This window comes from Suricata suricatta, chromosome 5 (genome assembly GCF_006229205.1).
Source record: "Suricata suricatta isolate VVHF042 chromosome 5, meerkat_22Aug2017_6uvM2_HiC, whole genome shotgun sequence".
Lineage (NCBI taxonomy): Eukaryota > Metazoa > Chordata > Mammalia > Carnivora > Herpestidae > Suricata > Suricata suricatta.
The window spans coordinates 4,327,337-4,354,417 of NC_043704.1; the positions used below are offsets into that span (position 1 = coordinate 4,327,337).

A 27,081-nucleotide genomic window follows, 5' to 3' on the forward strand; every position below is an offset into this window, starting at 1 on the left:
GCCAGCAGCATCTCGTTTCAGATGAACTTCAACTTGAAATCACTTCTGCTGAGAACAGGCAGCCATTTTTGGAAGCCAGTTTTCCCTGGTGGCCCCACTGTCTTTCCATTTAAATAAACCTCTTGGTTTAGAATAGTTGCAGACGTACAGAGAGATGAAGATGGTACTCAGACCCCATACCCTCTCCCCAGCTCTGCGATGCTAGCGTCTTACGTTACCATGGCGCATTTGTCCCAAGGCAGGAGACGGCATTGAGGATCGCTGTTAATTCAACCTGACACTCTATCTGGAATTTGCTTTTAAAAAATTGTTTTAAAGTTTATTTATTTTTGAGAGAAAAAGAGACAGACAGGGAGCAGGAGCTGGGAAGAAACAGAGAGAGAGGAAGACACAGAATCCGAAGCAGCTCTGGGCTCTGAACTGTCAGCACAGAGCCCGACCTGGGACTCGAACCCACGAACTGTGAGATCATGATCTGAATCAAAGTTGGATGCTTAACTGACTGAGCCACCAAAGCACCCCAGATTTTGCCTTTTAAACTAATGTCATTTTTCTGTGCTGGGAGCCCATCTTACATTTAATCTCATGTCTCCTTAGCCTGGAGAACATTAGTTTTTACAGTAGGAGAGAAAGCCATGAACTTGAGGTTCTTGAATGATGGCCGCAGGCATGCTGGTACCTTCACCCCAGCGAGGATCTTGGGCTGCACCACACGCCCGCCTCCATCCCCCCAAAGCCAGACCCAGCGAGGCAACGTCTCTGGGACTTGAGACCACAGCTGCCCTGGGCGATGTGGTTCCCTGCATGAGGGGCCACCACCTCCTTTCTGTCTGTGGAGCGTTCTGCGGAGACCACGGGGGAAGCCCGAGGGCTGCCCCTGGGACCTCGGCCCCTCCAGCTCCCCTTCCTCATGGGACCCCCGTGTCTCCCGGGGGCGAACCTTCGCCTTTGCAGAGCACGGTTCCCTGCTGGCCTTTTCTCCTTCCCCTAGAGCCCAGAGGGCCCGGAATTGCACTTCCAAGGGTCCGCTAGGGGGAAGGGTGTTAGACGGATCTGGGCAGAGACCGGTGGCCTTGTGTGACACCAGTGTAGCTGGAGCCCTCACCCCCGGGGTGGGTGACAGGAGGGCTGTGAGCACACAGGCTCTTCCTGGACCCCGGCCCTGGGGCCGCACCATTCTTGGGCCTCTCCCTGCTGCCCCGAGCCCAGCTGCCCCTTCGGTGTCACCACGGGAGTGTCCCCCAGCACAGTGCCTCCCTTGAGGGCAGCGCTCTGGCTCCCCTGGGGTCAGGGTCTTCACCCTGCTCTTGAACTTTCTATCGTCCTGAGCACCAGCACCTCGACGCCTGGCCAGTGCTCTGGAGCCCGCAGATTCTTTGGTAGTTTCACCTCGTCTCAATCTTTAAAAGCCCAGCCTGTCTCCTCTACCCTGGGCTGAGGTTCTGTAGGTCAATGTGCATCCTGATCTCTGCCCACTGGGATCGAAGTATCTTGAAGGCGGGGACTCTGCTGCTGGCCCACTGCTGGATCTGGGCACCCAGCACATGCCTGGCACATAGTAGTTGCTCAATAAATATTGAGCGAGTGAGTGAGATGTTGGGACATAGAGTGACAAAGGGGCCTCCAGAGGGGCAGTGGAGCCCCTGCCCTTGGCCTAGAAAGAGGGAGACACCCCAGATGCCCACTGACACTGTCCTCCTTCTGGGGAGGGTGGTGAGACTATGTTAGAGTCAGAGCAAGCGGCCCTTGACGGTGGCTCTGCAGGATGTGGCGAGGCGATGCCCAGCCTGGGACACGGGCCGTGCGTCTCCAGGAGCCGCGGGCGGTGTCCAGTGCTGGGAACGCCCGAGGCGGTGCCCGCTTCTGGCACCACTGATGGCTGATCGCTTTCCCTCCAGCCCTGAATCGGTCCAGGGAGTTTGCCTCCAGCCCCGGGGTCTGCCCGGCGGTGGGGCCGGAAGCCGCCGCCTCGCCGTGCACGCTGGACACAGACTGCCCCGGGCTTCAGAAGTGTTGCCTCTCACCCCAGGGCCACCACTGCGTGGCTCCCGCTCCCCGAGGTAGGGCCAACGCTATGGGGCGGGGGCGGGGTGGGACGCTTGGCTCGGGTTTCTAGAAGCTGCAGCAGCTCCGGTTTTACCGAGAGCCTGCGGCCACATGCCCAAGGCACATGCCACTCCTGGGTGACGTCTTTGTCCAAATCTGGCCGCCCAAATCTCAGGGGAGGAGACCTCACAGGTGCCTGGGGAGGGAGGATCTCCCCGGAGGGGCAGGGTGCCCAGGGAGCCCTGGGGGTGCTAGGGCAGCGGGGCGGGCAGCAGAGCTGCAGTGGGGCGCCCTGAAGCTGGTGGCGGGAGGCTCCTACAGCACCACGGGGACCGAGGACCCTGTCAGAGCGCTGGTTTGGCGCAGGTGTGGCCTGGCCCTCGGGACACACCTGTTGGGTCTAGAAGGCCCTGTCCTTGACCCTAGGCTACCCCTAGGGGAACGGGCTGGTCAAGGTTCAGAATTAGGGAAATACATATAAATAACGTGTATGTGTCATATGTGATGTGTGTCACGATGTCGTGATATCAGTACACACTCTAGTTGTGTGGTATGAAGTCATAATACAGAAAATGAAAACTATTATCAGTATGTGTCAATTCTGCCACTGCCCTGTCTGCATGAGCTAGTGTATGGTGTATACAATAACACACTCTATATATGGAGGATTACATATATTATAGCGTAAGGGAAGTGAGCTCAGCGGGGACGGGGGGTAAGTGTCTGTCCCACGCTGTCCCTGGCGGCAGACTCTTTCTCCGGGGCTCCGCTGGCCCCAGCCTGTCCCAGGCTGGCAGCTCACTGACATGTGTCCTCGCACAGCTCCAGAGAGGGACCCGGTGATCTTCTGGTACGAAGTGACTGTTCTGGTGAAAATGGCCTTCCAGGAACTGGAGGAGGTGGACCCCAGGCTCCTGAATCACATGCGGCTTCTGTACTCCATGGTACGTGGGGGCACAGAGAGCCTGGCTGGGGCTCGTCTCCAGGGTGGGCCGCCGGGGCAGACGCCTGGGAGACACTGGGTGGGCACCAAGGGCCGAGGAAGGACCCACAGGGGACTGCAGGGTCCAAAGGTGAATTCTCTGTTGAATTAGTTGAGTAAGAGCAGCTCTGAAGAGGATGAACTGAGGGCAGTGCAGTGTGCACGTGGCAGTGTTTGGAAGCTACCCCTGTGGATGCGGAGCCTGGAACCCTTAGTCTTGGGTGGTCTGTGGCTTACATAAAGGGCGCCGCAGTGTAGACGGCCTGGGCCCCAGAGCTGGCCCTCACTGACCTCACTCGAGCTCCCTGAGGATCCGGGCCCCGAGCATGGGCCCCGCATCAGGGACGGCATCGGGGAAGTGCTGGGCCGGGGCCTCTGCCTGGGGGTCACCCACTTGGGCGCTATCGATGTTTGGGGTTTGTGGCTCTCCGCTGCGGGGTTTCCCGCCATCATCAACAGTATCATGGCCTCCGCATACAAGAAGCCAGACACACGCCTGGCTGTGACAGCCAGTGTTCTAGATGTGGCCGCCTGTCCCCGGAGGGGCAGCGCGGCTCCTGGAGGAGGCGCCCGTACAGACGGCCATAGGTCCTGGCGCGGGCGGGGCTGCCCGCCTGGTGTCTGCACCCGCTCCGCACCCTGGCCTGGGAGCCCCGTGGCGGGCGGGCCTCGCTCCTCATCGCCCCTGGGCGGCTTTCCCAGGTGCTGGCCGAGCTCGGCGCGGGCTGCGTGGGCCAGCCACCCGGGCCGTCACCCCGGAATAGAAGAGCCCCACCCTCGGCTTCACGCTCAGCTCAGCCGTTGTCTCTCGAGATGTTTCGTGACTTCTGAGCACGAGCCCTCCCCCGCCCCCCACTGCTTCCTTGCACACCCAGCCCCTCCTGGGGGGCCTGCGGCTGTCCCCGGCTTGTGGCTCAGAGTCACAGTGTCCGCCTCAGACTTGAGTCCCTCTTTGGTGTTTAGACCTGCTGGCAGACCTCACACTCCGCTTGCGCTGGGTCCTCCAGTAAAGTGGCTACACAGGCGTTCCAAACTGTCCCTGACACCTGGAAACCTCCTTACCGGTCCCGCCCGGAAGGGGTTTTCGTCTCTTGCTGGCTCGTTGAGGGGCTGGGCTGTCCCAAAACACGGCCCTGAAGCCAGACTTCCTGGCAAATCCCAACACTGTTATTCATCGCTGTGCGAACTTGGGCAAGTGACTTGGCCTCTCCGTGCCTCAGATACCCTTATGAAATAGGAATAATCATAATCCCACCTGAGACAGTGGCTTTGAGGTTGAAGAAGCACACGCAAGGAGCTCGCCATGGTGCTGATGATGTAGTTGTGAGCTGTGGTTGTTGGTATTTGAAAGATTCTTGTCCCGAGCCCCCCACTTTTCTCTAATGAGTGGGTGTCGCCCTGCCAGGCACACTGTTCCCCCCTGGCAGGGCCCTGCCTCCCACGGGCTCCCGGCTGCGGCCAGCACTGGGCTCCCTGACGCAGGGACTCCCACGAGTCCGGCCCCTGGCTCCACCTCCCCCCGCCCCTGGGAGGGGGTTTCCCGTCTGCCAGGACCCTGATCCAGTGCCCCCCGAACCGTCCCTCTGCGTCCCCGCGGGGACCTGAGCTGTGTTGGCAAAGCCTGCTCTGGTGACCTGCTCTTCCAGTCGGTCCTGCCGATGGCCTGGCTTCTCAGCGTCCACGCTGGCTTGGGGCCTAGAGACTCGGGGACAGGAAAGAAGAGCATGTATGAATTGAGGAAAGAGATTGTTAAATGTCAAAAACAGAACAGAAAGTAAGACCCGGATGTGCAGGACACAGACTGTGATTCTGCACCTGATTCGGGGCGCGGGTGGGGCTGGGGTCCTGGGGCCGCTGTCCCCTGGGGCGGCTGTGACACAGCGCACGCTTCTCCCTGCTGGCTCTGGAGGCCGGGAGGCCAGCATGGAGGTGTGTGCACGGTCCGCCCCAGGACCTTCTCCCCCGGGGCCCCAGAACCCCCTCTGTGTCCAGGACTCCACTGGAACGGGACAATGGCCACCCCAACGACCTCATGGTAACTAATTACATCTGCAAGGACCCTCTTTCCAAATACGGTCACATTCTGAGGTTCTGGGGTTCGGACTTCCACATGGGGTTTTTGAAGGGGACACAATTCGGGCCATGACAACTGTATCATGTATTTCGGATCTGGTCTTTTCTGCAGAGTGGAATGCGTGTGTGTGCGTGCGTGTGTGTGTGTGTGTGTGTAGAGTTTGTCTTTACCCTGCCCGGCCTTAGTCTCCCCATCTGTCTGATGGGTGCCCGACCGCTGAGTGACGCTCTGACTCCGGCTCCACAGGTCACCGGTGCCTTGCAGCCGCTGCACCCCTCTGTCCACCACCTGCAGTCGGCCAGCGGGGACCCCTCGACCACGGTGTCACAGCTGCTGCTGGGCCTGCCCTGGCCGGTGCCCGTGGCCAATGTCTCCGCGACGCTGGATGGCATCGTGAAGCGTGTCTATGAAGTGATCAGCATCCGGGTGCAAGGTGCTGCGGAGGGGAGGGGCCGGGGGGGGTGCTGCAGGAAGCACCGCCCAGCAGGGGAGGGCTAGTTGGTCCCACTTGCATTTCGCTCCTCTGGCCCAAGCCAGGTTTAAACTCCAAGCTCCGAAGTGCAGGTTTCGAGAAGGGTTTTGCCCTGACATTGCCCTTCCCCCCGCCCCCTCCCTCTGTGCCTCCCCTGCACCCGCCCAGGGTCCTCACGCCCAAGTGCCGGCCAGCAAATCCCAGAACAGGTGGACCCCAACCTGTTCCGTCAGCTCTCGGGTCCCTCACCGTCCCTCTTGCCGGTTCCCACCTTCTCCAGGGACACCCTTGGCCTTGGGAGGCCCATCTGGTACGGTTGCACAAAACCGAACTTGTTTTTGAAAGATTCTTGTCCCAGGTCACCCCTTTTCTCTTACGAGTGGGTGCTGCCCCTCTATGCACACTCTTCCCCCCTGCAGGGTGGCCTTGTTTCTGGAAGAATCATCTGGTCGTCATCTTTTTTTGCGGAGGGAGGGGGGTGTTTAAGTCAGGGGTCAGCAAACATTTTCTGGAAAGGGCCACACAGTAAATGTTTCTGTCTGCAGGCCACACGGCCTCTGTCTCATGACTCAGCTCTGCCCTCGTGGCCTAAAAGCAGCCGTGGACTGCGTGTGAGCAGAAGGCTGGGCCCCGTGGAACGTTCTTGCCACCACGGGGGGAGGGGCACCTGCACCTGCCGCTGCCCGCTGCGGAGCAATGGTGCTCTTGCTGGTGCAGCTTCTGTGACCCCGAGGGTCACACGCGAGGGGGACGTGCCAGAGTCTGGAGGCTGGTGAAAGCCCCAGTGATTGCATTTTACCCTTGTCAATATCCATAGATGTTCTTGAAGACCGAAGTGAGCCCTGCAGACAGGAGAAGGGCCCGTGCTGTCCGTTTGGACATGGCCCTCGGTCAGAGCCCACGGGAGGCACTTGTCGTGTGTGTGCCGGGTCTGGGACTCCGGGCCGTGAGACAAGGCACGGAGCAGGGCACTCTGGGGGGTCCCATAGAGGGTCAGAGAGAGTCCTCTCCAGGACAGTGTGGGAGAGGCTAAGGAAGGGGGGGCTTGGTCTAAGCTGGACACCCTCAGAGGCTAAGAGTGGGTGTCTCCGTAAATCTCGTCTAGCGGGAGGGGAAGGCCAGCACCAAGAGAAGCCATGACTGGTAAAGAACGAAAGTCACTCACCTGGCCAGGGGAGTGGGGCGGTGTTCCGTGGATGACTCGGTGGTCCGTGTGCTTCCCATCGGCCTGGGGAGAATGTGAAGCGGCCTCGTTCTGTCCCACTTTGTCCCCGCTGCTCCGGGATCAAGGGAGGATCATGTCTGAGCTGCTGTTCCAAGGGACTGGCTGACGGGACAGTGGCAGGTGCCTTCTGAACGCCGGGAGCGGTGGCTCAGTTCCGGCCCCGACCGCGGCCTGCGCAGGAAGTTTATTCCCGGGCGGAGGTTGGGGCCCCCTGATCCAGCACCCTTTGGACTCGACGCAGCCGCAAAGTGCCTCTCCCAGGCAGCATCAGCCCCTGGGTGCACGTGGGACTGCAAGAGGAGCTCGCCATGTGCCTGACACGTGGGACACCTGCTTGGGGGAAGGTGCCCAGTGGGCCCCGGGGCGCTCAAGAAAGGGCTCCGAAGCGACCCTGGGGCCCCTCCCTAAGCTGCTTCTTCAGCCTGTGGGACACCTGTCTGGAGGTTAAGGCGAGTGACCAGGCGGTCATGGGTGGGGCCGCGGGTCCCTACCTGGCAGTGGGTGCCCTGCAGGAAGCAGGAGAAGACATGCCAAGGGTGGACCCCCAACAAGAAAGGTTCAAAGTGGGTCCCAAAGCTGGAAGAATGTGCCGGCATCTGTCCCCACCAGCACACGAATGCTTTGGCATCTCCTGAGAGACCACGCCTCCTCCAGGTGTTCCCGGTGCACCTCTGGGAGGGATGTTCCTTCTTCCCTGGCTTCCTGCCTTGCCCTGGCTATTTGCCCGCACCTCCTCCTGCACGGACTCCTAAATAACAGGGCCTGCTCTAGGAGGGGCGCCGTGTGAACGTGGATGGCTTGCACCAGCATGCCTGTCGCCCCTAGCTGCCCACCTCATCTGCCCAGAAGCTGAGCCGCACGAGTGGGGGGCCTCCGAGCCCTCCCAGCCGGGGGGGGCCCGGCCAAGGAGCCTTTGCAGGAGGGACCGCAGGCCACAGAGCCCCGCTGGTCTTGCACAGAGGGATGGCTGGCTCACGCTCAGGGGAGGGTCAGCTCCTTCCAGCATTCCTGATCTCAGAGCTGCCGGCCACCCTTTGATTTAGTGAATGTTCATTTATGCGCGTTCACCGCTCTGGACGTGGGTGCAAATCGGTCCCGGCCTTTGCTCTTGGGAAACTCAGTAGAGAACATGCCAGATGTGAGCTGGGCATGGCATGTATAGCTTCTTGTTTAGATCGGGGCCCTTCCAAGAGTGCAGAGGAAGTGAGGGACACTCATACGGGCCCACAGGAGTGACCTGGACTGGCCCTGTAATGGCTCAGTCAATCCAGGTGACATTGATAAGCGAGAGCCTGGCGCTGCTGGGTCAGGGGAGGTGACAGGTGCTGGGTGTTCTAGAAAAAAGCGGCTGTGGGTTGACAGCGCTGGAGTTGGTCAGGAGAGAGCTGGGATCTGGGTGGCGGAAGGTGGTGGGGAGAGGGGGGATCAAGGCACCTGTGGAGACCAGCACTGGAGACTCCTGGATTAACTCGACGGAGGGAAGAAGAGGGGAGGAGGCGGGGCTGTGCTGGTTAAACCACGAATGGGTGGAGATCCCCGATGAGTCGGGAAAGGCTCCGGTTCTTAGCATTGATGAAAATAGTTTAAACTGAGATGGAGGTGACATCCAGGGTCCGGGCCAGGCGCTGACCGAGAAGGGTATTTGGTGCAGGAACCCCGAGGGGGCCACACTGCACGTGTCACCGGGTGGCAGCATCCAGGTGGCACACTACAGGCATGCTTGGGAGAAGGGGCGGGGGCTTGGCCGAGGGACCCTGTTATTTAGGAGTCCGTGCAGGAGGAGGTGCGGGCAAATAGCCAGGGCAAGGCAGGAAGCCAGGGAAGAAGGAACATCCCTCCCAGAGGTGCACCGGGAACACCTGGAGGAGGCGTGGTCTCTCAGGAGATGCCAAAGCATTCGTGTGCTGGTGGGGACAGATGCCGGCACATTCTTCCAGCTTTGGGACCCACTTTGAACCTTTCTTGTTGGGGGTCCACCCTTGGCATGTCTTCTCCTGCTTCCTGCAGGGCCCCCCAAGCTGGGGATGACGGTCGCCTGCAGCTGCTCTGCTATGCAGCTCGGAGGGGGAGGGGCACAGGGCCAGCAGCCTGCTGGGCCATATGCAGGTCGCCAGGTGGCAGGTGTAGGTGCCAGTGGGCAGCTGGGGTGGTGAGTGGGAGATGAGCAGCTGGAATGGCCAGCTTGCATGAAGGGGGTGGTGGGGGTCAGGTTAGTCTTCATCCACCCATCCATCCACCCACCCACCCACCTATCCGTTCATCCATCCATCCAGCCATCCACCCACTCATCCATCCATCCATCCACTCTTCCATCCACCCACTCATCCATCCATCCATCCACTCATCCATCCACCCATCCGTCCATCTATTCCCATGGGCAACATTCTCTAATGAGTGTCTGCTATATGCTGGGTACTGTTCTAATGGGTCCTTCAGTGCCCAGGAGCCCTTGCTCCCTTGACTCCCATTTCAGTGGGGAAGATGACACACAGGTGGACAGATCCCAAAGGTGGGGAAGTGGTTCGGCCACCAAGACCAAGGAGAGTGATGGGCAGGGTGGGGCCTGGGGGCACAGTATCAGGTGCAGTGGCCAGGGCAGGCTCTTGGACAGTGTGACCTTTGGGCAGAGACCAGAGAGTGACCAGAAGTGAGCTGGGAAGGGAGGGTGTGTGGTGGCCGACAAACCCCAACGGTGTTGGCATCCTGACCCAGGGCTGTGATCCTGTCCCTGACCCGGCAGAAGGGACATTACAGATGGGATGAGCTAAGGGTCTCGAGGTAGGGGGGCAGCCGTGGATTATTTGTGGGGGCAGAGTCATCACAGGGTCCTTATAAGAGGGGGGCAGGGCCGGGGAGGGGAGACGGTCGAGGGAGACTCCCTGAGGGGGCACAGCCCTGCCCACACCTGCATCTCCAGCGTCTGACCTCGGAGCCGCGCATGCGGGTTTCTCTTACCGCAGCACCGCATTGGTTACCGCAGCCCCAGGACCGCTGACATGGGGTGAGGCCAGGCCCCCTGCAGCCGTGCGCAAGGCGGAGTCCGGGACCTTAGAGGCGGTGGGGACGGATGGAGCGCGGCGGAGGGGCTCAGGGACCAGGGCAGGACCTTGTGCACGTGTGGTAAGGCGACAGAGAACCTTCAGTCTCTCTTCTGGAAACTTGTAGACAAGTATCAGCACACAGAGGAGCGTGATGAACCCACTGCTCCCCCCACGGCCCTTCCTGCTCCCTCTCTGTCCCCATCGGCGGCCCGCCCCCTGCCCCATTACTCAGAAGCCTCTTCACCGCGTCACCTCGTCTGTCACTACTCCAGGATATATCTCTAGGAGATGGGAGTGAGATGTTTAAACAATTTTTTAAATGTTTTATTTATTTTTGAGAGATAGAGAGAAACAGACCATGAGCGGGGGAGGGGCAGAGAGACAGAGAGAGAGAGAGAGAGGGAGACACAGAATCTGAAGCAGCTCCAGGCTCTGAGCTGTCAGCACAGAGCGTAACCCGGGGCTTGAACCTACAAACTGCGAGATCATGACTTGAGCCGAAGTCAGACGCTCAACCGACTAAGTCACCCGGGTGTCCCTTATTTTATCTTTTAAAGTTTATTTATTTATTTTCTGAGAGAGAGAATCCCAAGCAGGGTCCTCACCATCGGTGCGGAGCCCAATGTAGGGCTCGAACCCACAAACTGTGAGATCATGACCCGAGCTGAAGTCAAGAATCAGATGCTTACCTGACTGAGCCACCCAGGCGTCCAGGAAAGGCTGCATTTTAATTAGACACTAGCGAAAATTACCATTCTTTTCCTCATCTACATTTTGGGACCCTGAGGTCTGCCGGGGATCCCCAGTCAGTGCACGAATCCCTGATGGAGAGGCACCATCAGAATCAGATTCAGACTTGACCTTGCTTTGGCAAGGCTCCTTCATACATCGTAGGTGGCGCCTCGTTCCCCCACGATGTGTGATGTCCCGTTCCTGTGGCTTCGGGAGATGAGCCTGCAGTTTGAGGGACTGTCCTCAGAGGCAGACGGCACTCTGGGGGGCACCAGGCGGCAGAGGGGACGGTGTGATGCACCTGTGTTCAGCTGTGCTCCGCTGTTGGGCAGAGAACAGACCAGAGGGGCCGTGGCAGTCCCCAAGCCCCACCTCTCCTTCCTTAGCGATGGCACCTGGAGTGAGTTTTGTGGGTGATGTGCCCGGCCACAAAGGCCACGTTTCCCTCCTTCCTTTGCAGGTGGGTGGCCCTGTGATGCACCTTAGCCAATGAGGTCCAGAAGAAGTTTCCACGGGAGTTGGGAAGACGGAGTCCCGGCCCTGCTGAGATTGGGGAGGCAGGGGGCTGTGACGGCCAAGGCCCTTTTACAGGGTGGACATGTGGTGACCTCAAGGATAGACCCCTGGGATGGAGGAGCACAGACGTTCTCCACGTGAGGGGGCCCATCCTGTGGCGGCCCCCTCATGTGTAGAAGACGGGCCCGCTGTAACTGAGTTGGGCAGGTGCAGAGTGGGGGGGCTCAGGGGGCAGTGGCTGGCAGGGGACAGCGCATGCACTGGTGACACACGTCGGCGGTGACACCAGGCCTCACAGCCAGGCAGGAACTGCCGGCAGGGGCAGGCCGGAGCAGAGGGTGCAGGACGGGCTGGGATGGGCATGGCGCCTTCCCTCCAGTGGCTCACCCTCGGGGCGGGTGCAGCCCACTGCACTCGGCCACTAAAACATGGGCCCGTCATTCCTTCCAGAACCTGGTTTGTTACTGTAACCACCTGGGCCAGTGGCAGGAGGGCACGTGGCGGTGCTGGGGCCCTGCAACTGTCTCCATCTCGTTCCCTCCCTGGCTTCCCGGGCTGCTTAACCCCCTGTGGTCAGTGCGGTCTTGTATCCAGCGTCCTCACTCTCCGTTACGTCCTGTGAAGTTTTCCAGGAAGCAGACAGGTCTTCATGAGGACGGTTTCCGACGGTTGAGTGACAGAGTGGGTCCCCTCATGCGCAGTTTCACTTGCCGCGGGGCCTTGACCTGCTGTTCGCCGTGGTCAACCGTGGTCTGGATGCAAGTGGGTGCTGCTCCTTGTGATGCCATATTGGCACACGGCCTGTATCACAACGGGTCACCTCACCTTGTCATGCGGGCATTTTGTCATCTCCCATTGGCACAGTGAGGGTGAGTTCAGGGCACTAAGATATTTTGAGAGAGACAGACCACATTCACACAACCTTCATTACAGATATTGTTATAATTCTACATTGTGTGTCATCATTGTTGCTGATCTCTTCCTGCGCCTGATTCATGAGTTAAGTTTTGTCACAGGTGTGTGTGCAGGAAAGCACAGAGTACAGATGAGGGTGGGGTGCTATCCGAGGCTCAGGCGTCCCTGGGGGTCCCCCGCGGAGAAGGGGGGACCATGTAATGACCTTCTGCAGCAAGGGGATGAGGCTCTGGGCTACTTCCTCCTGGGGGCATTTAGATTGCTTCCAACATTCTGCTATGCAGACTAGAACTTTCTCTGACACTGCGAAGTGGTTATGGAGAGTATTGTCACTGAGTGTGAGCTGATTCGTGATGTAATTCAATGCCCCTTTCCCTTTAATTAATTAATTAATTTGAACATTTATTCATTTATAAGAGACAGAGAGAGACAGGGAGCAAGCAGGGGAGGGGCAGAGAGAGAGGGAGACACAGAATCCGAAGCTGGCTCCAGGCTCTGAGCTGTTGGTACAGAGCCTGATGCAGGGCTTGAACTCATGAACCAAGAGATCATGACCTGAGTCAAAGTGGACACTTAACCAACTGAGCAACCCAGGCGCCCCTATGCTCTTTCCCCTTTAAAGGAACATCCCAGGGAGGACCCTCCCTTTTTTCATAATAATAACACGGCCAAGGGGCGCCTGGGTGGCTCAGTCGGTTAAGCGTCCCACTTCGGCTCAGGTCATGATCTCACTGTTCATGGGTTCGAGCCCCGCATCGGGCTCTGTGCTGACAGCTAGCTCAGAGTCTGGAGTCTGCTTCAGATCCTGTGACTCCTTCTCTCTCTGACCCTCCCCCGCTCATGCTGTGTCTCTCTCTAAAAAATAAATAAAAACATTAAAAAAAACAACATGGCCAAGTGCTGCCGGCCAGTTAACTCACCGGGCTTTGTACTAAGCTCTTTCTGGCCTCACCTCGGTAAACCCTGAGAGCGCCCCCCACAGGCACCGGCCCTAATGCGCTCACTTCCAGAAGAGAAAGTCCAGGTAAAGAAACGTGAAGATTGGTACAAGGTCCCAAAGCCGGTTCTAACAGACAGCCCAGTCCCCATCCGCCACCCGAGGCGACCTCCCCTCTCGGTGCTCCGGCTGGAGGGCACTGCCCCAATTTTGGATGATCTGTCCCTGACCCAGAGCCACCACGGGGCATCCTCCGGGGACTGCCGTGACGCGCCACGCGTGGCCCAGTGGCCGTGCCGTGTGGAGGGCCAGGGGGTGACTAGCACTCTAGGGTGAAGGGGGTTTCTCTGGGGAGATGATTTAAGGTCCTTGCTTTCTCTTTCTGCTCTGCTGGGAGCACGGGGAGCAGGCTGGGGGCCGCCGCCGGGGAGGGGCTGTTCCCCAGCAGCCCCTGGGGAGCGGGAGGTGTGCAGTCCTCTCCCACTGGAATGTTCCATCTCACAGCAGGTGAAGCTCCACAGCGCGAGGAGGCGGCCTCCTGGTTACTATACTCGGCAAACAGTAGGCGCTCAACAAGTATTTATTATGAGCAGTGACTCTTCCCAGGGTCCCTGGATGTTACAAAAATGCACCTTCCGGCCTCACTTCATGGCCACTCTGCCGCACCTCCTGACCTCGGGGTCTGATTCGACACCCGCACCTCCCTCCCCGTGCGAACGGGCCCGCAGAGCCTTGCGCAGAGCGGCCCGCAGACCACCCCCCCGTCTCCTGGACCGGGGCCCCCGGGGGAGAGTCTGTGCCGCAGCGAGCACCGAGGGTTGGAAGACAGTCACTGAAAATCCTCCAGCTGGTCACCTGAGAAGAGTGGGGACTCCATCTACCGTTAGGGACTCGTCAGCCGGCCCGTGAGTGACGAGGCTCCCTCCAGACCAGGGGCCGCTCAAGGGCGAAACTGGAATGGGGACAACTCTGCACCGCCTGACCGTGCTGCTCACGGGGCGGGAGAGACGCGCCGCGTTCCCGGATCGCAAGGCAGCGTGAGCCCCAGCGGCGCGTTGCTGAGGGAGGCAGCATGTGTTTTCCATTTGGAAGCTAAGATCCATGAGCAATCTGCTGGCAGGCTCTGGAGGTGCAGACCCGTGGAAAATACAGCACGAATCTCAGATGCTGTTCCTGTGGGATGAGTCATCCAGTTAACGGCGCGCCGGGCAGCTGGCTTCTTGCACCAAACAAAAGCCGTGAGCAACCACCTCGAGGTCCCCCACTTGCCAGTCCAGGAACACGGGCTGTTTTCAGGGTCAGGTGGAACTGGGTTCAGGGTCTGACATGGTCTCCTTCCCAGCTGGCGCCTAACGGCTATTCGGCCCCATGAAGAAACGTCTCGTGAACCTGTGGCTTGGTCAGGGCCGGGCTGCCGGCTAGAGAGGTGGCCAGGGCTGGCGGGGAGCAGCCATGGAGGTTCATGGACACTAACGCTTCTCATCGGCAGGCGGGCTTCCGACAGCTGGGCGCTCCGAATCTTGGCTGGAGCCCTCAGCATAGCCACCTTTACAAGGATCGGGGTCAGGGGTCAGGCTGGAGGGAACGGGGGAACAGAGGCACTCCCGGTAGCACCCGATCTGCTTCTCCAGAGATGGGTCAAGGTTGCCCAGACCCGGGATGCAGACCTCCATGCTGTGTGGCACGGAGACAAACGTGAGGTCCCGGATCTGGCTCGTGGCCACAGGACGGGGAAGATCTCCGGGCAATGGTACCCTGGGGTCACGCAGAGTCAACAGGGTTGTGTCTTCTAGGGCCACGCTTTCAGAGGGACGTTGGACAGCTCTAGCGCAGTGGTGAGGTGTCCTGCTAATGAAAGACGAGAATCCGGGTTGCTGGGAAGGACAGACGGAAAGGGCAGAAGGACCTTTTCTGTTTGCAGTGGCTCCGGGTCTGTCCCGTGGAGGCGGGCTCAGCCTCAAGTGTGAGGTGTGCAGCAGCACGTGGAAGAAGCTCTCTGCACGCAGGGCTGTCCCGCCGCCTGGACAGCGGCTGAAGAAGGACCCACCTCTCGGATGACCGCAAGAGGACCGGGTGTCTACAGCCGCAGCCTTGACCCTCGCGGAGCTGGAGGCAGGAGTCCGGAATCCGTGTCACCCAGCCCAGATCGGCAGGTGTCTCTCCGGAGGCCCTGGGGAGAATCTGTGCTGAGCCTCTCCCGCTCAGCGGTGGCTGCCCCAGTTCCGTGGCTTGGGGCCACATCACGCTCGTCTCCGAGGCCTGTGTCTTCAGTCTGCCTGTGCTCTCCTCCTGTGTGTGTGTGTGTGTCTGTGTGTGTGTGCACCCGCAATCTCCTTCTGATGCTCTCGTGTAAGGACACTTGTGACGGCATTTGGCGTCAGCCCCGGTAATAGAGGATAATCTTGTCCCGAGATCCTCAACCTGATCTCACCTGCAAAGACCCTTTTCTCAAAGCAGGTAGCATTTCTAGGTTCCGGGGATGAGGACCGGCTGTCTTGGGAGGTCACTCTGCAGTACAGCCCCGTGGTTGGACAGACAGCACCCCGGTGGGGCGGATAGCACCCCGATGGGATGGACAGCACCCACGTGGGACGGACAGCACCCCGATGGGACGGACAGCACCCACGTGGGATGGACAGCACGCCCATGTGGGATGACAGCATGTGACCTTTGTCTTTACTCGTCGGGCGGCTCTGCCCTCCTCGGCCTCAGTTTTGTCCTCTGTAACGTGGGTCTTAGTAGAGCCGTCAGGCACTGCTGGGAGGACTCAGTGGGAAAACCCACCCGGTGCACACAGCACGCAGCAAAGGCGGGCCCTCCTGGCAGCATGGACCGCTGGCGCAGCAGCATGACCGATGTCACGGGTGAGGGAGCTCAGAGCTCCCTGCGAGTGCCCCCATGGCCCCGAGAGCCCGCTGCCACTGCAGCGCAGGCTACGCCGCTTGGGCGCTCGGGTGCACGTGTCTGGTGTGGAAACTCAGCGTCATTTCCATCAGTGTCTGTGGAGATGCCAAACATGCGGTGACGTTCGGGAAACGTCGAATCACACGAAGTTACTGTGGTAGTTGGTCAAAAAGGGTTGAGAGTGGTCAAGTGCAAACGGTCCCAGGTGTGCGAGTGGAGAAAGAGCCACAGGGACGCTCGTGGAAGCGATCGTCACCTCGGGCCCCCAGACTGTCTCCGCCGCAGGAGGGTCAGGCTCACAGCAGCTCAGGAGGTTTGGCAAGCCTTCAAAATGTCCGGGTCAGCAGCTCCTTGATTCGGGGACCCAGGGACCCGCCGCGTCTTCACCGCAGAGTGACTGCATCTCTGGCCAGCCTGGGGCTCTTCTAGACTCTGCCTGTGCCCCGTTCGCAGGGGTCACTTCTCAGACATAGGGGCGGCCTTCTCCACTTTAATTCCCTTCCATGTAGAGGTCTGTCTTCACAATGAGCTTGAGTGGCTGAACACCAGGGTGGGGACTGGCCTCTCACTGCCCCGCATCAGGGGTGGATCCTGAGGGGCGCCGAGGGGACAGGGTCACGGCTTGGGTGTGCGTGGGCACCGCTGCTCAAACCCCCAGCCTCGGTCTCAGCCCCTCTCCACCGGGGTTTCGAGGTCACCCACGGGCTTCAGAAAGTGCCTGGCATCACGTGGCCTGCCTGCGTGGAAACGTCTGTGCTCCGAGCAGATTTTGGGCGAAGACGCGGTGGTCCTTCCTTACTTCCCCCACGAAGCCTCTGCTGCCGGGGTGCAGACCGAGCAGCCGTGCTTGCTGGGAGGTTGGGCTGGGCGCACTTTTTTCATTCCAGGGTTGCAGCGACGGGCAGATGCGGGCAAGGCCCACAGTCTCAGGCCCCAAGGCCTGGCCTCCCCGCGGCCAACACACGCCTTCCTTCTCTTGCCACAAAAGAAAGCATGAGGAAGTGTGAACAACCGTGTCCCTGTCCGTCCGTGTGAGAAACACGCAGAAAAATAATGGACAATTCAGTAAAAAAGACAGATGCGTGGTCTTCAACATACACCCCGCCCCCTCCCGCCCCCTGGAGCTCTCAGGAAACAGTGAGACATGAGGTGGGCGCAGTCGTTACGAGAATGGCAGGGGGGCAGGGCTGGGCTCACGGGTGCGAGCGTCCAAGGGTCTATGTCCACCTGCTGGGGGGCCGGTGGGGGCTCAGCGGGGACGCACACTCACGCAGGGCTCTGTGACTTGAGGGCACGGGAAGGCTGAGTGAAGGACGAGTGTGGGGCACTACACTTGATTCTGAGCCTCTTGGCAGCCAAGGCAAAAAGGGAAACGAGCTGAATTGTACCAGCTTTTGTTTCTGATGGAGACGAAGCACATGCGTGTGTCCAGAAAGAGAACATGGCCACGCTACTAGAAAGCATGTGCCCTAGGAATCCTTACGTGAAGGGCTTTGGGGGACCTTCAGACACTTTTTAATTATTTTTTCATTACTTCAGATTTTCAGATTTAAAAAAACCTTCATGGCTTGTTTCTTATAGAACTCAAATTCTGCTGTAGAACTTACGCTGACTAGACTAAGGGCCACCTACCTCTTATAGAATTCCTGTTTCACGAAGACAGACCGACCTCTGTGCAAATATTAAAATATATGTTGGCTGTTATCCTAGAGTATTGTTCCCTAAAGCAGGGGTTTCGATGGGGACGCACGGGGAGCCCCGCCTGAGTGACTCCTGCCTCGGGTCTCCCTCCGAGCCGTCGCTGTAGAGCGATGGGCGAGGCCAGCGGAAGTCCTCCGCCGATGACCACAAGCGAGTGGATCAGGACACTCGGGCCCTGGGTTGGGGTGAGACGGCGTTTGTAAACGTGGCGAAGCAGCAGCAGGCCACGTGCTCGTCGGCTCAGGTGGCCAGGACGAAGCGTCACGGCGCCGGCGGCTTAGGCGACAGACGCCCATTCCCTCCCAACTCCGGGGGCTGAAGTCCCCGACGCAGGTGTGGACAGGACTGGCTCCTCCTGTGGCCTCTCTCCTGCGCGTGTAGACGCTGTCCCCCCTGTGTCCTCACGTGGTCGTACCTCTGTGCGCCTCTGTGTCCTGACTCTTCTCACAAGGACACGGTTCAGAGTGGGGCAGGGCCACCGTAGTGGCCTCAGTTTACCTTAGTCACCTCTGTGAAGACCCGATCCCTGAATACAGTCATGTCAGAGGCACCGGGGGTTAGGGCTCCAGCAGATGAATTTGGGGGGACACAGTGCACCCCCTGACCCACCACTGTGGCCACAATACACGCACGTGGGTTGTTTCTGCGACTCAGCTCTTGTAAAGGACGCTGCAGTGAACATGGGGTTGCGGCGTCTCCTCGGGAGTGTGCTGTCGTGTGCGTTGGGCTCATCCCCGGAGGAGCTTGCGGGGGCACAGGGCAGGCCTGTTTTTACCTTCCCGGGGAGCCTGCATCGTCTCCCCCGAGGTGCACGTCCACAGCGGCCAGCGCGCTGTCTCGCCGTCCTGATACTGGCCATTCCGGCAGGGGTGAGCGGGTGGCCCGTGCGGCTTTGGTTTGCGTTTCCCTGACGGTCAGTGCTGCTGGGCACATTTTCATGGGTCTGGGGGCCGTCTGATGGACATCTTCTTTGGAGACCCTCTGCCCGCATTTTAACTGGATGGAGTCGGGTATTTTTGTTTCTGAGGGGTACACGTTCCCTTGCTGTGCGGAGCGTCGTGTCCTCGTCTGACGGGGCCCCGCTGGTGAGTTCTGCCTTTGTCGCTGGGCTCTGGGGTCTCCTGATCTCCCTCCTCCGTTCTCCCGCAGACTGCCCCCCCATCCGGGACCACGTGGCCCTCAACGTCACCAGCAGCAGCTTCCGGGTGTCCTGGCGTTTGCACTCGCCCTGGCCCCGCACTTTCCTCGTGCAGGTTTACAAGGGGCAGCAGCTCGTCCGGAGCGCCAGGACCGTGGGCAGCAGCCTGGAGGTGGCCGGGCTGGAGGCCGGAGAGCGGTACGGGGTGCGCACCGCCTACCGGGCGTGCGGGGCCGACGTCACGGCCACGCTGGCCGTCAGGACCGGTAAGGGCGCTGGTGCGCATGCTCCGCCTGTCCCTGCGGTCCCCCCTCGCGCCCCTAGTCTAGTCCTGTCGCAGGAGGAGGGTCCACGGGGAGCCCCTCTCTCTGGTCTGAAGGACGTAGGAAGCAGTCAGGGGGTGGGGCCAAAAGTGTAATTCAGCACAGGGGGCGGGGTTTGCAGGCGGACAGGCGTTTCCTGCACTGAGTTCTCTGGCCGAGAGTCTGTGGTGGTCTCCCCAGACCACACCGACGTCCCGGAGTCCTCGTGGCGCGGCCTCATTTCCCCCGCGATGCCCTTGAAAAGCTTCCGTGGTACCCTCTACCCGGGTGCCCTGTACCCAGGTGCCCTCTACCCAGGTGCCCTCTACCCGGGAGCCCTCTACCCGGGTGCCCTCTACCCGGGAGCCCCTACCCGGGAGCCCCTATCCGGGTGCCCCCTACCCGGCAGCCCTCTACCCGGGTGCCCTCTACCCGGGAGCCCCTACCCGAGAGCCCCTACCCAGGAGCCCTCTACCCAGGTGCCTTCTACCCGGGAGCCCTCTACCCGGGTGCCCTCTACCCAGGAGCCCCTACCCGGGAGCCCCTACCCCGGAGCCCCTACCCGGGAGCCCCTACCAAGTGCCCTCTACCCAGAAGCCACAGAGAGGCGTTTTTCCATCTAAACAAACACGTTATAGGTGTGAGCTGGGGATTCAGTTCCAACAGGGCAGCTGGTGTGGTGGGAGGCGGGGAGCTGCAGGCGGTTGACCTTGCCCCGCCCGTGACTCAATCTCCCCTCGGCCTGGCCCAGCAGTCCCTGGGTGGGGCAGACCTCCTCATGTCCGGCATTGGTGGGGGGAGCTGTCTTCTAAGCAGGCTGCTGGATGTGGACGTGGGTGCTGGGGGACGGTCTCTGACATAGAAACCGCTGCTTACAAGACCCTCGGGGGAGGGGGGTGTCTGTCCCGTGTGGGGCTTAGTGCTGGTGACCGTGGCAGCAGACAAATGAGGGATGGAAGGAGCAGACCTCTGAGGACATGGCCTGCACCCTTTGCGAGCCGATTGGGGGCTGGCCCTTGCCAAATCGTCGTAGCTCATAGAATGGGCACCCAGAGGGCCCCCCAGAGCCCCAGCACACAAAGTGCAACCTCTGTGCATGAGGCTTCCAGTGTTGGAGCAGGGGCCAGCCCACCATTCTGTGGTATTTTCCACATACTACAGGAGTAAGTGCAGGGAGCACTCTGCCCCCGAGGGCCCCTGGGGGGTGAGGGCAGGACCCCAGCTCTTCCAGTCCCCCCCCCATCACTGCTGTCCCTTGCCCTCCACTTCCTCCCCAAGTCCCCTCAGACCGGGCAAGTCCGGAGCAAATTCATCTCTAGCAGGATGTGCGCTGGGAACCCGCCTGCCCCTGCCTTCCAGGAAAGTCCGGGGGGCTCAGGCAGTGGAGCCTCTGACTCTCGACTTCAGCTCAGGTCAGGATCCCAGGACCATGGGATCGAGCCCGGAGCTGGGCTCTTGGTTGAGTGGGGAGCCTGCCTGAGAGGCTCTCTCCCTCCCTCTGCCTTTCCCTCGATCTCGAGCATGTGTTCTCTTTCTCTCTGTCTCTCAAAAAAAAAAAAATAAAATAAAGATAAAAAAGAAAAGTTTTGAAAGGCTCCTGAATGGCCAGCTATTCTTTCCCCAGCCTTGATTTTCTTTCCTTCTCTGCATCGTAAAAATGTCTTTTGTGTGCAGAGCACTTTTTTTTTTTGAGAGAGAGAGTGCATGTGCATGAGAGAGAGAGAGAGAGGGAGAGAATCGTAGGCAGGCTCCATGCTCAGTGCAGAGCCTGATGCTGGGCTTGATCTCACAACCGTGATATCATGACCTGAGCTGAAACCAAGAGTCGAAGGCTTAACTGACTGAGTCACCCAGGCGTCCCCAAAGTGCTCTTTTAAACTTGATTCACGTTAAAGGTTCTATCTCGTTCATGTGGCCACGCTAGGAGCCGGCCACGCTGGGAGCCAGCCACGCCGGGAGGTGGTTGTGGCCGTGGAATCAGAGCCTCCCGGAGAATCCAGGCTCCCCGGGGCTCGGGCCTTCCAGAAGGGCCAGCGCTGTGGCCGGGCTGGAGGCTGATGTCATAGGGACACCTGTGTCCTCTAACGATGGGCGAAGGTCCAGAGTGGCACAGCTGGTGACGTTTCTGGGGCTCTTGTGGTGCATGTGCGCAGCTGTGGGGACCCCCCTGCACCCTGAGCTCGCGGGCCAGGGGAGAGCGGTGGCTGCACCCTCGGAGACAGGAGAGGCGAGCGGGTCCCAGGCCATCTTACTTTCCCAAATTCTCTTGTGTCCAAAGAGAAGCTGCGTCCCTTGCAGGGTGACTGTCCCTAATGCATTGCCTGGGGCAGAGTGTGCTTTTAGGTGAGAATTTGGGGCACAGACCTGGAGAGTCCTGGGCAGATGGGGCACGTGGGTCATGTTAGTGCTGGGGCCCCAGGTGGGGTCCGAGTGAGCACCTGGCTCTGTGTGTGTGTGTGTGTGTGTGTGTGTGTGTGTGTGTGAGAACCGGGTGGGGTCTGGCATGAGCACCTGGCTGGCTGTGTGTGTGTGCACCAGGTGGGAAAGCGGTAGCCATGAAGGGTGAGGGAAGGCTGGAGGGACCTTCAGGACCTACGTGTGCCCCCTGAGGGCTGGCTCCTGCTGGCGTGGGCTGCTGGCCACATCCGCTGCTGTCCTGTCGGTCCCTGCCCCGGTGTAGAAGTGGTGTGCATGCGGGTGCATGTTTGTGTGTGCGCGTGTGTGCGCATGTGCGCGTGCGCACAGAGGTCAGCCATCCTCACATCATGTCCCCAGTGCACCTCCCAATCCGGGATAGATGGAAGCCTCTATCCTCCAACAAACGTCCCCTCGAAGGAAGAGGTTTTCTGGGAAGCTGGCAGCAAAGCTTGCGACTGTCCTTCACGTTGTCACTCTGTTGCAGAGGCCCGGGTGTTCCAAGTCACCGTCAGGGTCCTGAACTGCAACATGACGGACGGGCTCCTCAACCGCAGCAGCGCCGAGTTCCAGGACTTTTCTCGACAACTGCTCCGTGAGGTAAAGCCGAAGCCGCGGGGGGGGGGGGGTCCGTGGGGACACCCGGCCCGTCTCCCGTTCACGCCCACCGCGGCACTGAGCCCTGTCTCTGCGACAGCGCCGCCAGGGTGCGTTGCCCCAGCCCAGGTCCCGCGGCATTTACCTGCGTGCACCCTGTGTCCAGGGCACTTAATCCAGATTTGGGCCACGTCGTCTCGGAAGCCCATGCTTGGATCAAACAGGTGCTGTTGCTTGATGGTGCAGCTGGCTTTTCAGGGACCCTTCCATCCAGGGGACTTGGGCATCTGTCTTCGGGGCGGCTTCCTTCAGGAGGCCTGAGTGGGGTGGCCTGCACCCCTCCCCCTCCCCGCCTGCCACGTGGCTAGTGGAGACATCAGCCCGAAGCCTGGGAGAGCCAGACCAGTGGTGACAGTATTGGAGAGCAAAAGAAGCGTGCACGGGCTGAGATTTTCCCTTTCCTGCAAACCACGGACTTACCCTGTTTCTGTCGGGCAGGGCTGGTCCAAGACGTGGGATTCACAGCACAGCAGGGCTGCATGAGCCTCCGGCTGTGAGTCCCACGGGGGTGACGTGGAGGGGGTGGGGGGATGCACACAGTGGTCACATCACAGCTGACCAGCCCCGAGCTTACGGAAACCAAATCTCCTAAGGAGCCGAGAGCAGATCTGCCTGAACGTTGCTCTAGAGACAGAGAGCGAGACCCTATCTTTACGGGATCAGACATGAGCAAGTCTGCCCTTTGTCCTGGGTGGGGGCCCGGTCCCCTCCTCGCCGTCCATTCTACACCCGTCTTGGAAGGAGACTCGAGCCAAAGGGCAATGAGTGCTTTTGCTCGAGAGACCCGTCGACATGGGATGGACAGAAGGAGGGCGTCCTCCACGTCACCTGCCCGGAAACTCCCTCATGGGTGCAGGCCTGGTGTGGGGGTGCGAGGCAAGGCTGGGGGCTCCTAGCGCGGCGCGCCGGCCCGGAGCACCCTGCTGCCCGTGTGTTTCCTGGCGGACACAGCCAGTGAGGGGGCCCACAGGTAGCCACGGGCCTGCCCCTCAGGGGCCCTCCTGTCCTTCCATCTGTCCATCCACTCCCGGGGTCTGTGTGTCTCACACACACATCTACCTGCACGCACACCAGTTTTCCGGTGTGCACGCAGAGCAGATTGCACATCTCGTGTTGCACGATGGGGACCCCGGTGGTGGTGGTGGGCAGGGATCTGCACGAGGCTGACCGGGCTGTCCCTGGGGAGGCCCCTCTGGGGTGCCTTGGGCTGGGGTGCCTCTGCTCTGCCCCAAGAGGCTGGTTTCTGGGCAACTCCTCTTGGTCCTGAAGGGGCCACATGGATTCTGTTCACCACCCGTCGGTCACCCAGGCCCCAATCAGCGGTCCTAAAGACTAATGGATGCTTCTGCTCTATGTGTGAGTGGCTGTCGCCTCTTCTCCGCCAGGTTGAAAACTCCTTCCCGCCGGCCGTGTCCGACCTGAACAGGAGAGGGAAGCTGAAGATTCGGATGGTGTCTCTCCAGGCCGGGAGCGTGGTGGTGACGCTCAGGCTGACCGTGCAGGACCCCGAGTCCCCAGTGGGCGTGTCCATGCTGGTCCCCATGCTCCCGCGCCTGCTGGCCAGCACTGTGTTCCAGATTGATCCGCGGGGCACGCTCGTGGAAGGTCAGTTCTCCCTCACGCCCGAGCCCGCCGCCGGGGCACCTCGAGCCCTGGCCATCCGAAAGGTCCGTCGAGGACGTGACATTGGAATCCTTCTTTATTCTGAGTTCCTCCCTGGGACCGGGGAGCCTGCCTGCATCTCACGTCTCCAGGTGGGACAGGGACCCCAGAGCCCAGGGAGCTCACTCCCGGAGATGGCCCAGAACGCAAGGGGGGTCTGGGCTGGAGGACCCTCGAGAGGAAGGGCACTGGGGGCTGACTGTGGGGTCAGGGCCTGCACCCCAAGGCTGTTTCATTGGCCCAAATGCAACATGATGTTACTTGATGTCACCTGGAGGCAGGAAGGCACAGATCAGTAGGGGGAGAGACCTGGAGACAGAGGGGCTAGGGGGGCAGGGAGGGGAGAGACAGGGTCAGAAATAGAGGAACGGATGAGAGAGACAGACAGAGACATAGAGATACAGAGACAGAGACATAGAGGCAGAGACATGAAGAGAGACCCAGAGAGACTGAAATAGACAGAGACAGAGAGGCAGAGAGAGCAAGCCGACAGGTAAGGAAGGTCTGGCCGTTCCAGCCCAGGGACGAGGTCCCTGCAGGGAGAGGGTCTCCTGGCCTGCATCAGGGACCTGTCTGGAGCCCCGTGCGGGCAGCAGGCATCTGAGCATGAGCTCCGCCCTCTCCTCTGAGCTCAGTGGCATTCTGGCTTGCTGTTCCACCCCCCGTCCCCCAAGGATGCAGGGAAGGCGTGGGACTGTCAGCTGAGGTCATACCTGGAAAGCATCGCCTGCTTAGCCTGGGGTGGGCTGCCACTCACTCTCAGGGATGGAGAAGGCAGGCGTCCTCTGCGCCTGGCAGGCCTCGCCTGGGCTCGGGGGGCTCAGAGCAGGGAGGCACGGAGTGCCTTGCGGGTCGGTCCTCAGCGTGCACCCTCGGGCCCTACCTGAGGCCAGATCCGAGCCAGCCACCGTCCTGTGTACCGGGTGTCAGGCAATCCCAGCGCTTTGCCTGAGTACTGAATGGTGGAGCTCAGAGATAGGGCCATCCAGAACTTCAGACTTCGTCTGGAAGAGGGATCTTTGCAGATAAGATCAAGGTAAGTATCCGGGATCGTCCTGGATCAGGGGAGGCCCTAATTTAGAAGACACAGAAGAGGAGAGAACCAGACACACAGGGGGGAGGCCAGGCGGAGGCAGAGGTTGGAGCCAAGGAGCGCGTGGAGCCCCAGAACCCGGAAGAGGCACGGAGGACCCTCGCCCGGAGCCCCCAGGGACTGAGGCCCACCTCACCCTGACCCTGGACTTGGGCCTCTGGCAGTGACAGAGAATAGACTGTGGAGCCTCGAGCCACCCGTGACCCGTAAGGGCAGCCTCGGGCTGCAGAGGAGAAAGGGGTGCCCCCCACTGCCTCTCTTCCCGGTTCTCAGCAGGTCCCGTTAAGGGTCCTGCTCTGCAACCTCCCTGACCGGCATCGGGCTGTTTGCTTAACGCTGGGCCCTGAGCGGCGGCCATGAGGAGACCTCTGCTGCTTATCTGGGGGGGTGCCCAGCCCCGTGCAGGGTCCTCTGACCCAGTGACCACTGGCATCTGTCTGGAGAGCCCGCAGGCAGCCCCCTCAGGGAGGCGGCCCTGCGCCGGGGATGGGAAGCCAGGCACGGCCACTGCACACAACGCCAGCAAACCAGACACAGCTCAGCGGGTGTCCTCAGGGCGCTCCAGCACGACTCAGGGCTCCTGCCCGCCGTGGGTCAGCGTGTCCCAGGGTGCGGTGCAGGGTGAGCTGTCACCAGCTCGGCTTCTCCCTGATGCCCATCTGTTAGGGGGTTGGGGTCGCTGGGCGGCCATGTGTCCTTGGTCCCCCTCCAGGAGGGTGTGCCTCTGGCCCTTGTGTTCCTCCGAGCCACGCCATCGAGGGACCTGCTACTCTGGTCCAAGGTGCCGGGTTGGAGAGGTGGGACCTGGAGGGACCTGCAGCCTGTTTTAGGGGCCTCTCTGACCCATTCCTGGGGGGCGAGGCTCAAGTCTGAGGCCACCCGTGCCGGGGGTCACGGCTCTGCACAGGGGCTGTCCCCTCCTCTGGGAGATGGGCCCAGCTGCAAGGCCAGTAGGAGCAGAGCACAGCCCTCGCACCCTGGCTTGGGGCTCCAGCCCGTGTCCGGAAAGGGCAGAGGCCCCCGGCAGACCCCACTGTGGGCCTGCCTCCTCCTTCTGAACCGCAGAGCTGCCTGGCCTGAGGCTCCAACACAGGACCAGACGAAGCTGTCCATGCCTTCCTTGGGGCGTGCTTGTGAGCTGCGTGCTGGGGAGGCTGGGGAATCACCATGACTCACAAGAGCTCAGTGATGGGAGCCTGGGTCTCTACTGGGGCCTCTGCTTTCCACAGGGCCCTGCCGCCTGGCCAGCCCGGGCTCCATCCCAGGCCTCCAGCCAACCCTCCCACCCCCACCCCAATTCCATGAGCTGCTGGCAGGCTGTAGGTCAGGCGGAGCTCCAGTGAGACCCATGAGCTTGCCCCTGTGCCCTGTCTGCCAGGGCAGAGGGGTGACTGTTGCATCAGCTGACAAGCCTGCTGGTCTCCGGGAGCTCGTTCTGGGAGCTTCTGTGAAGATCACATGAAGAGAAACTGCAAACCACATCACAAGGGTAGAGCCCCTGGGCTGCAGACTTTTTCTCTGCACAAAACTGAACTTGTCTTGACTGAAATCCGGGTCTGGGCTCCCGGGGCACCCAAGCCTGGATGGGGTGCTTCCGCTCTCAGCTCTAGGGAATCCGGGGCAGAAGGACCTCGAGACGCACCTGCCTCACCGGCCGGCCCACCCCCTGCCGGTGCCCCGGTGACTCCTCCGGAAGAGGCAACTCTGCTCAGAGCCAGCTGCTCCCCTGGGGCCCGGAGGGATAGGCAGGGACTAGAAGGACGGATTCTGGGGTGTGGGAAGCTTGCCCCCTCCACCGCCTCCCAGCCTGGGATATGGCTTGGGGTGTTTATGCCTTGAGGTTTACCCTGAGTATCACACGTGGTGCTTTATCCTCAGTCACGTGTCGAATGCATGAGACCAGCAGGTGTTTCCTCAGCCAAGTATGAGTGGGGGCAGCAGGCCCGGGGGGGCGGGGGCGACAGGAAGGGGCTGGAGAGGGCGGGGAGGGAAGGGAATGTGGTCCCCACGAACCTTGTTTCACAGTCTGATTCACGCTGGTCCTGAAAAGTGCCAGGCTGTGGTGGGCAAGCCGCCCCTCACCGCTCCGCCCCGCTGGCCACCCCTCACCGCTCTTCCCGTTCCTCTCCCCCCCGGCAGATTGGGATGAGTGTGCAGACAGCCTGGGGCATGACTGCTCCCCCGCTGCCCAGTGCATCAACGTCGAGGGCTCCTATACCTGCCAGTGCCGGACGGCCAGGGACGCCAACCCCTCCCGCGCGGGCCGGGC

General features: G+C 60.7%; 1 protein-coding gene across 1 annotated transcript in view; it reads left to right on the top strand.

Annotated features, from left to right (window-relative positions):
- UMODL1 (uromodulin like 1) overlaps positions 1 to 27,081 on the top strand; it is a 69,661-nt gene that overhangs the window by 12,727 nt on the left and 29,853 nt on the right. The window contains exons 3-15 of the mRNA XM_029940620.1: positions 1,899 to 2,060; positions 2,869 to 2,990; positions 5,349 to 5,535; positions 5,743 to 5,884; positions 7,041 to 7,120; positions 8,807 to 8,948; positions 9,760 to 9,856; positions 11,790 to 11,850; positions 13,014 to 13,255; positions 17,652 to 17,730; positions 18,695 to 18,949; positions 21,888 to 22,000; positions 23,443 to 23,662. Coding sequence (XP_029796480.1) covers positions 1,899 to 2,060; positions 2,869 to 2,990; positions 5,349 to 5,535; positions 5,743 to 5,884; positions 7,041 to 7,120; positions 8,807 to 8,948; positions 9,760 to 9,856; positions 11,790 to 11,850; positions 13,014 to 13,255; positions 17,652 to 17,730; positions 18,695 to 18,949; positions 21,888 to 22,000; positions 23,443 to 23,662 — 1,902 coding nt within the window. The remainder of the gene's footprint in view (positions 1 to 1,898; positions 2,061 to 2,868; positions 2,991 to 5,348; positions 5,536 to 5,742; positions 5,885 to 7,040; positions 7,121 to 8,806; positions 8,949 to 9,759; positions 9,857 to 11,789; positions 11,851 to 13,013; positions 13,256 to 17,651; positions 17,731 to 18,694; positions 18,950 to 21,887; positions 22,001 to 23,442; positions 23,663 to 27,081) is intronic.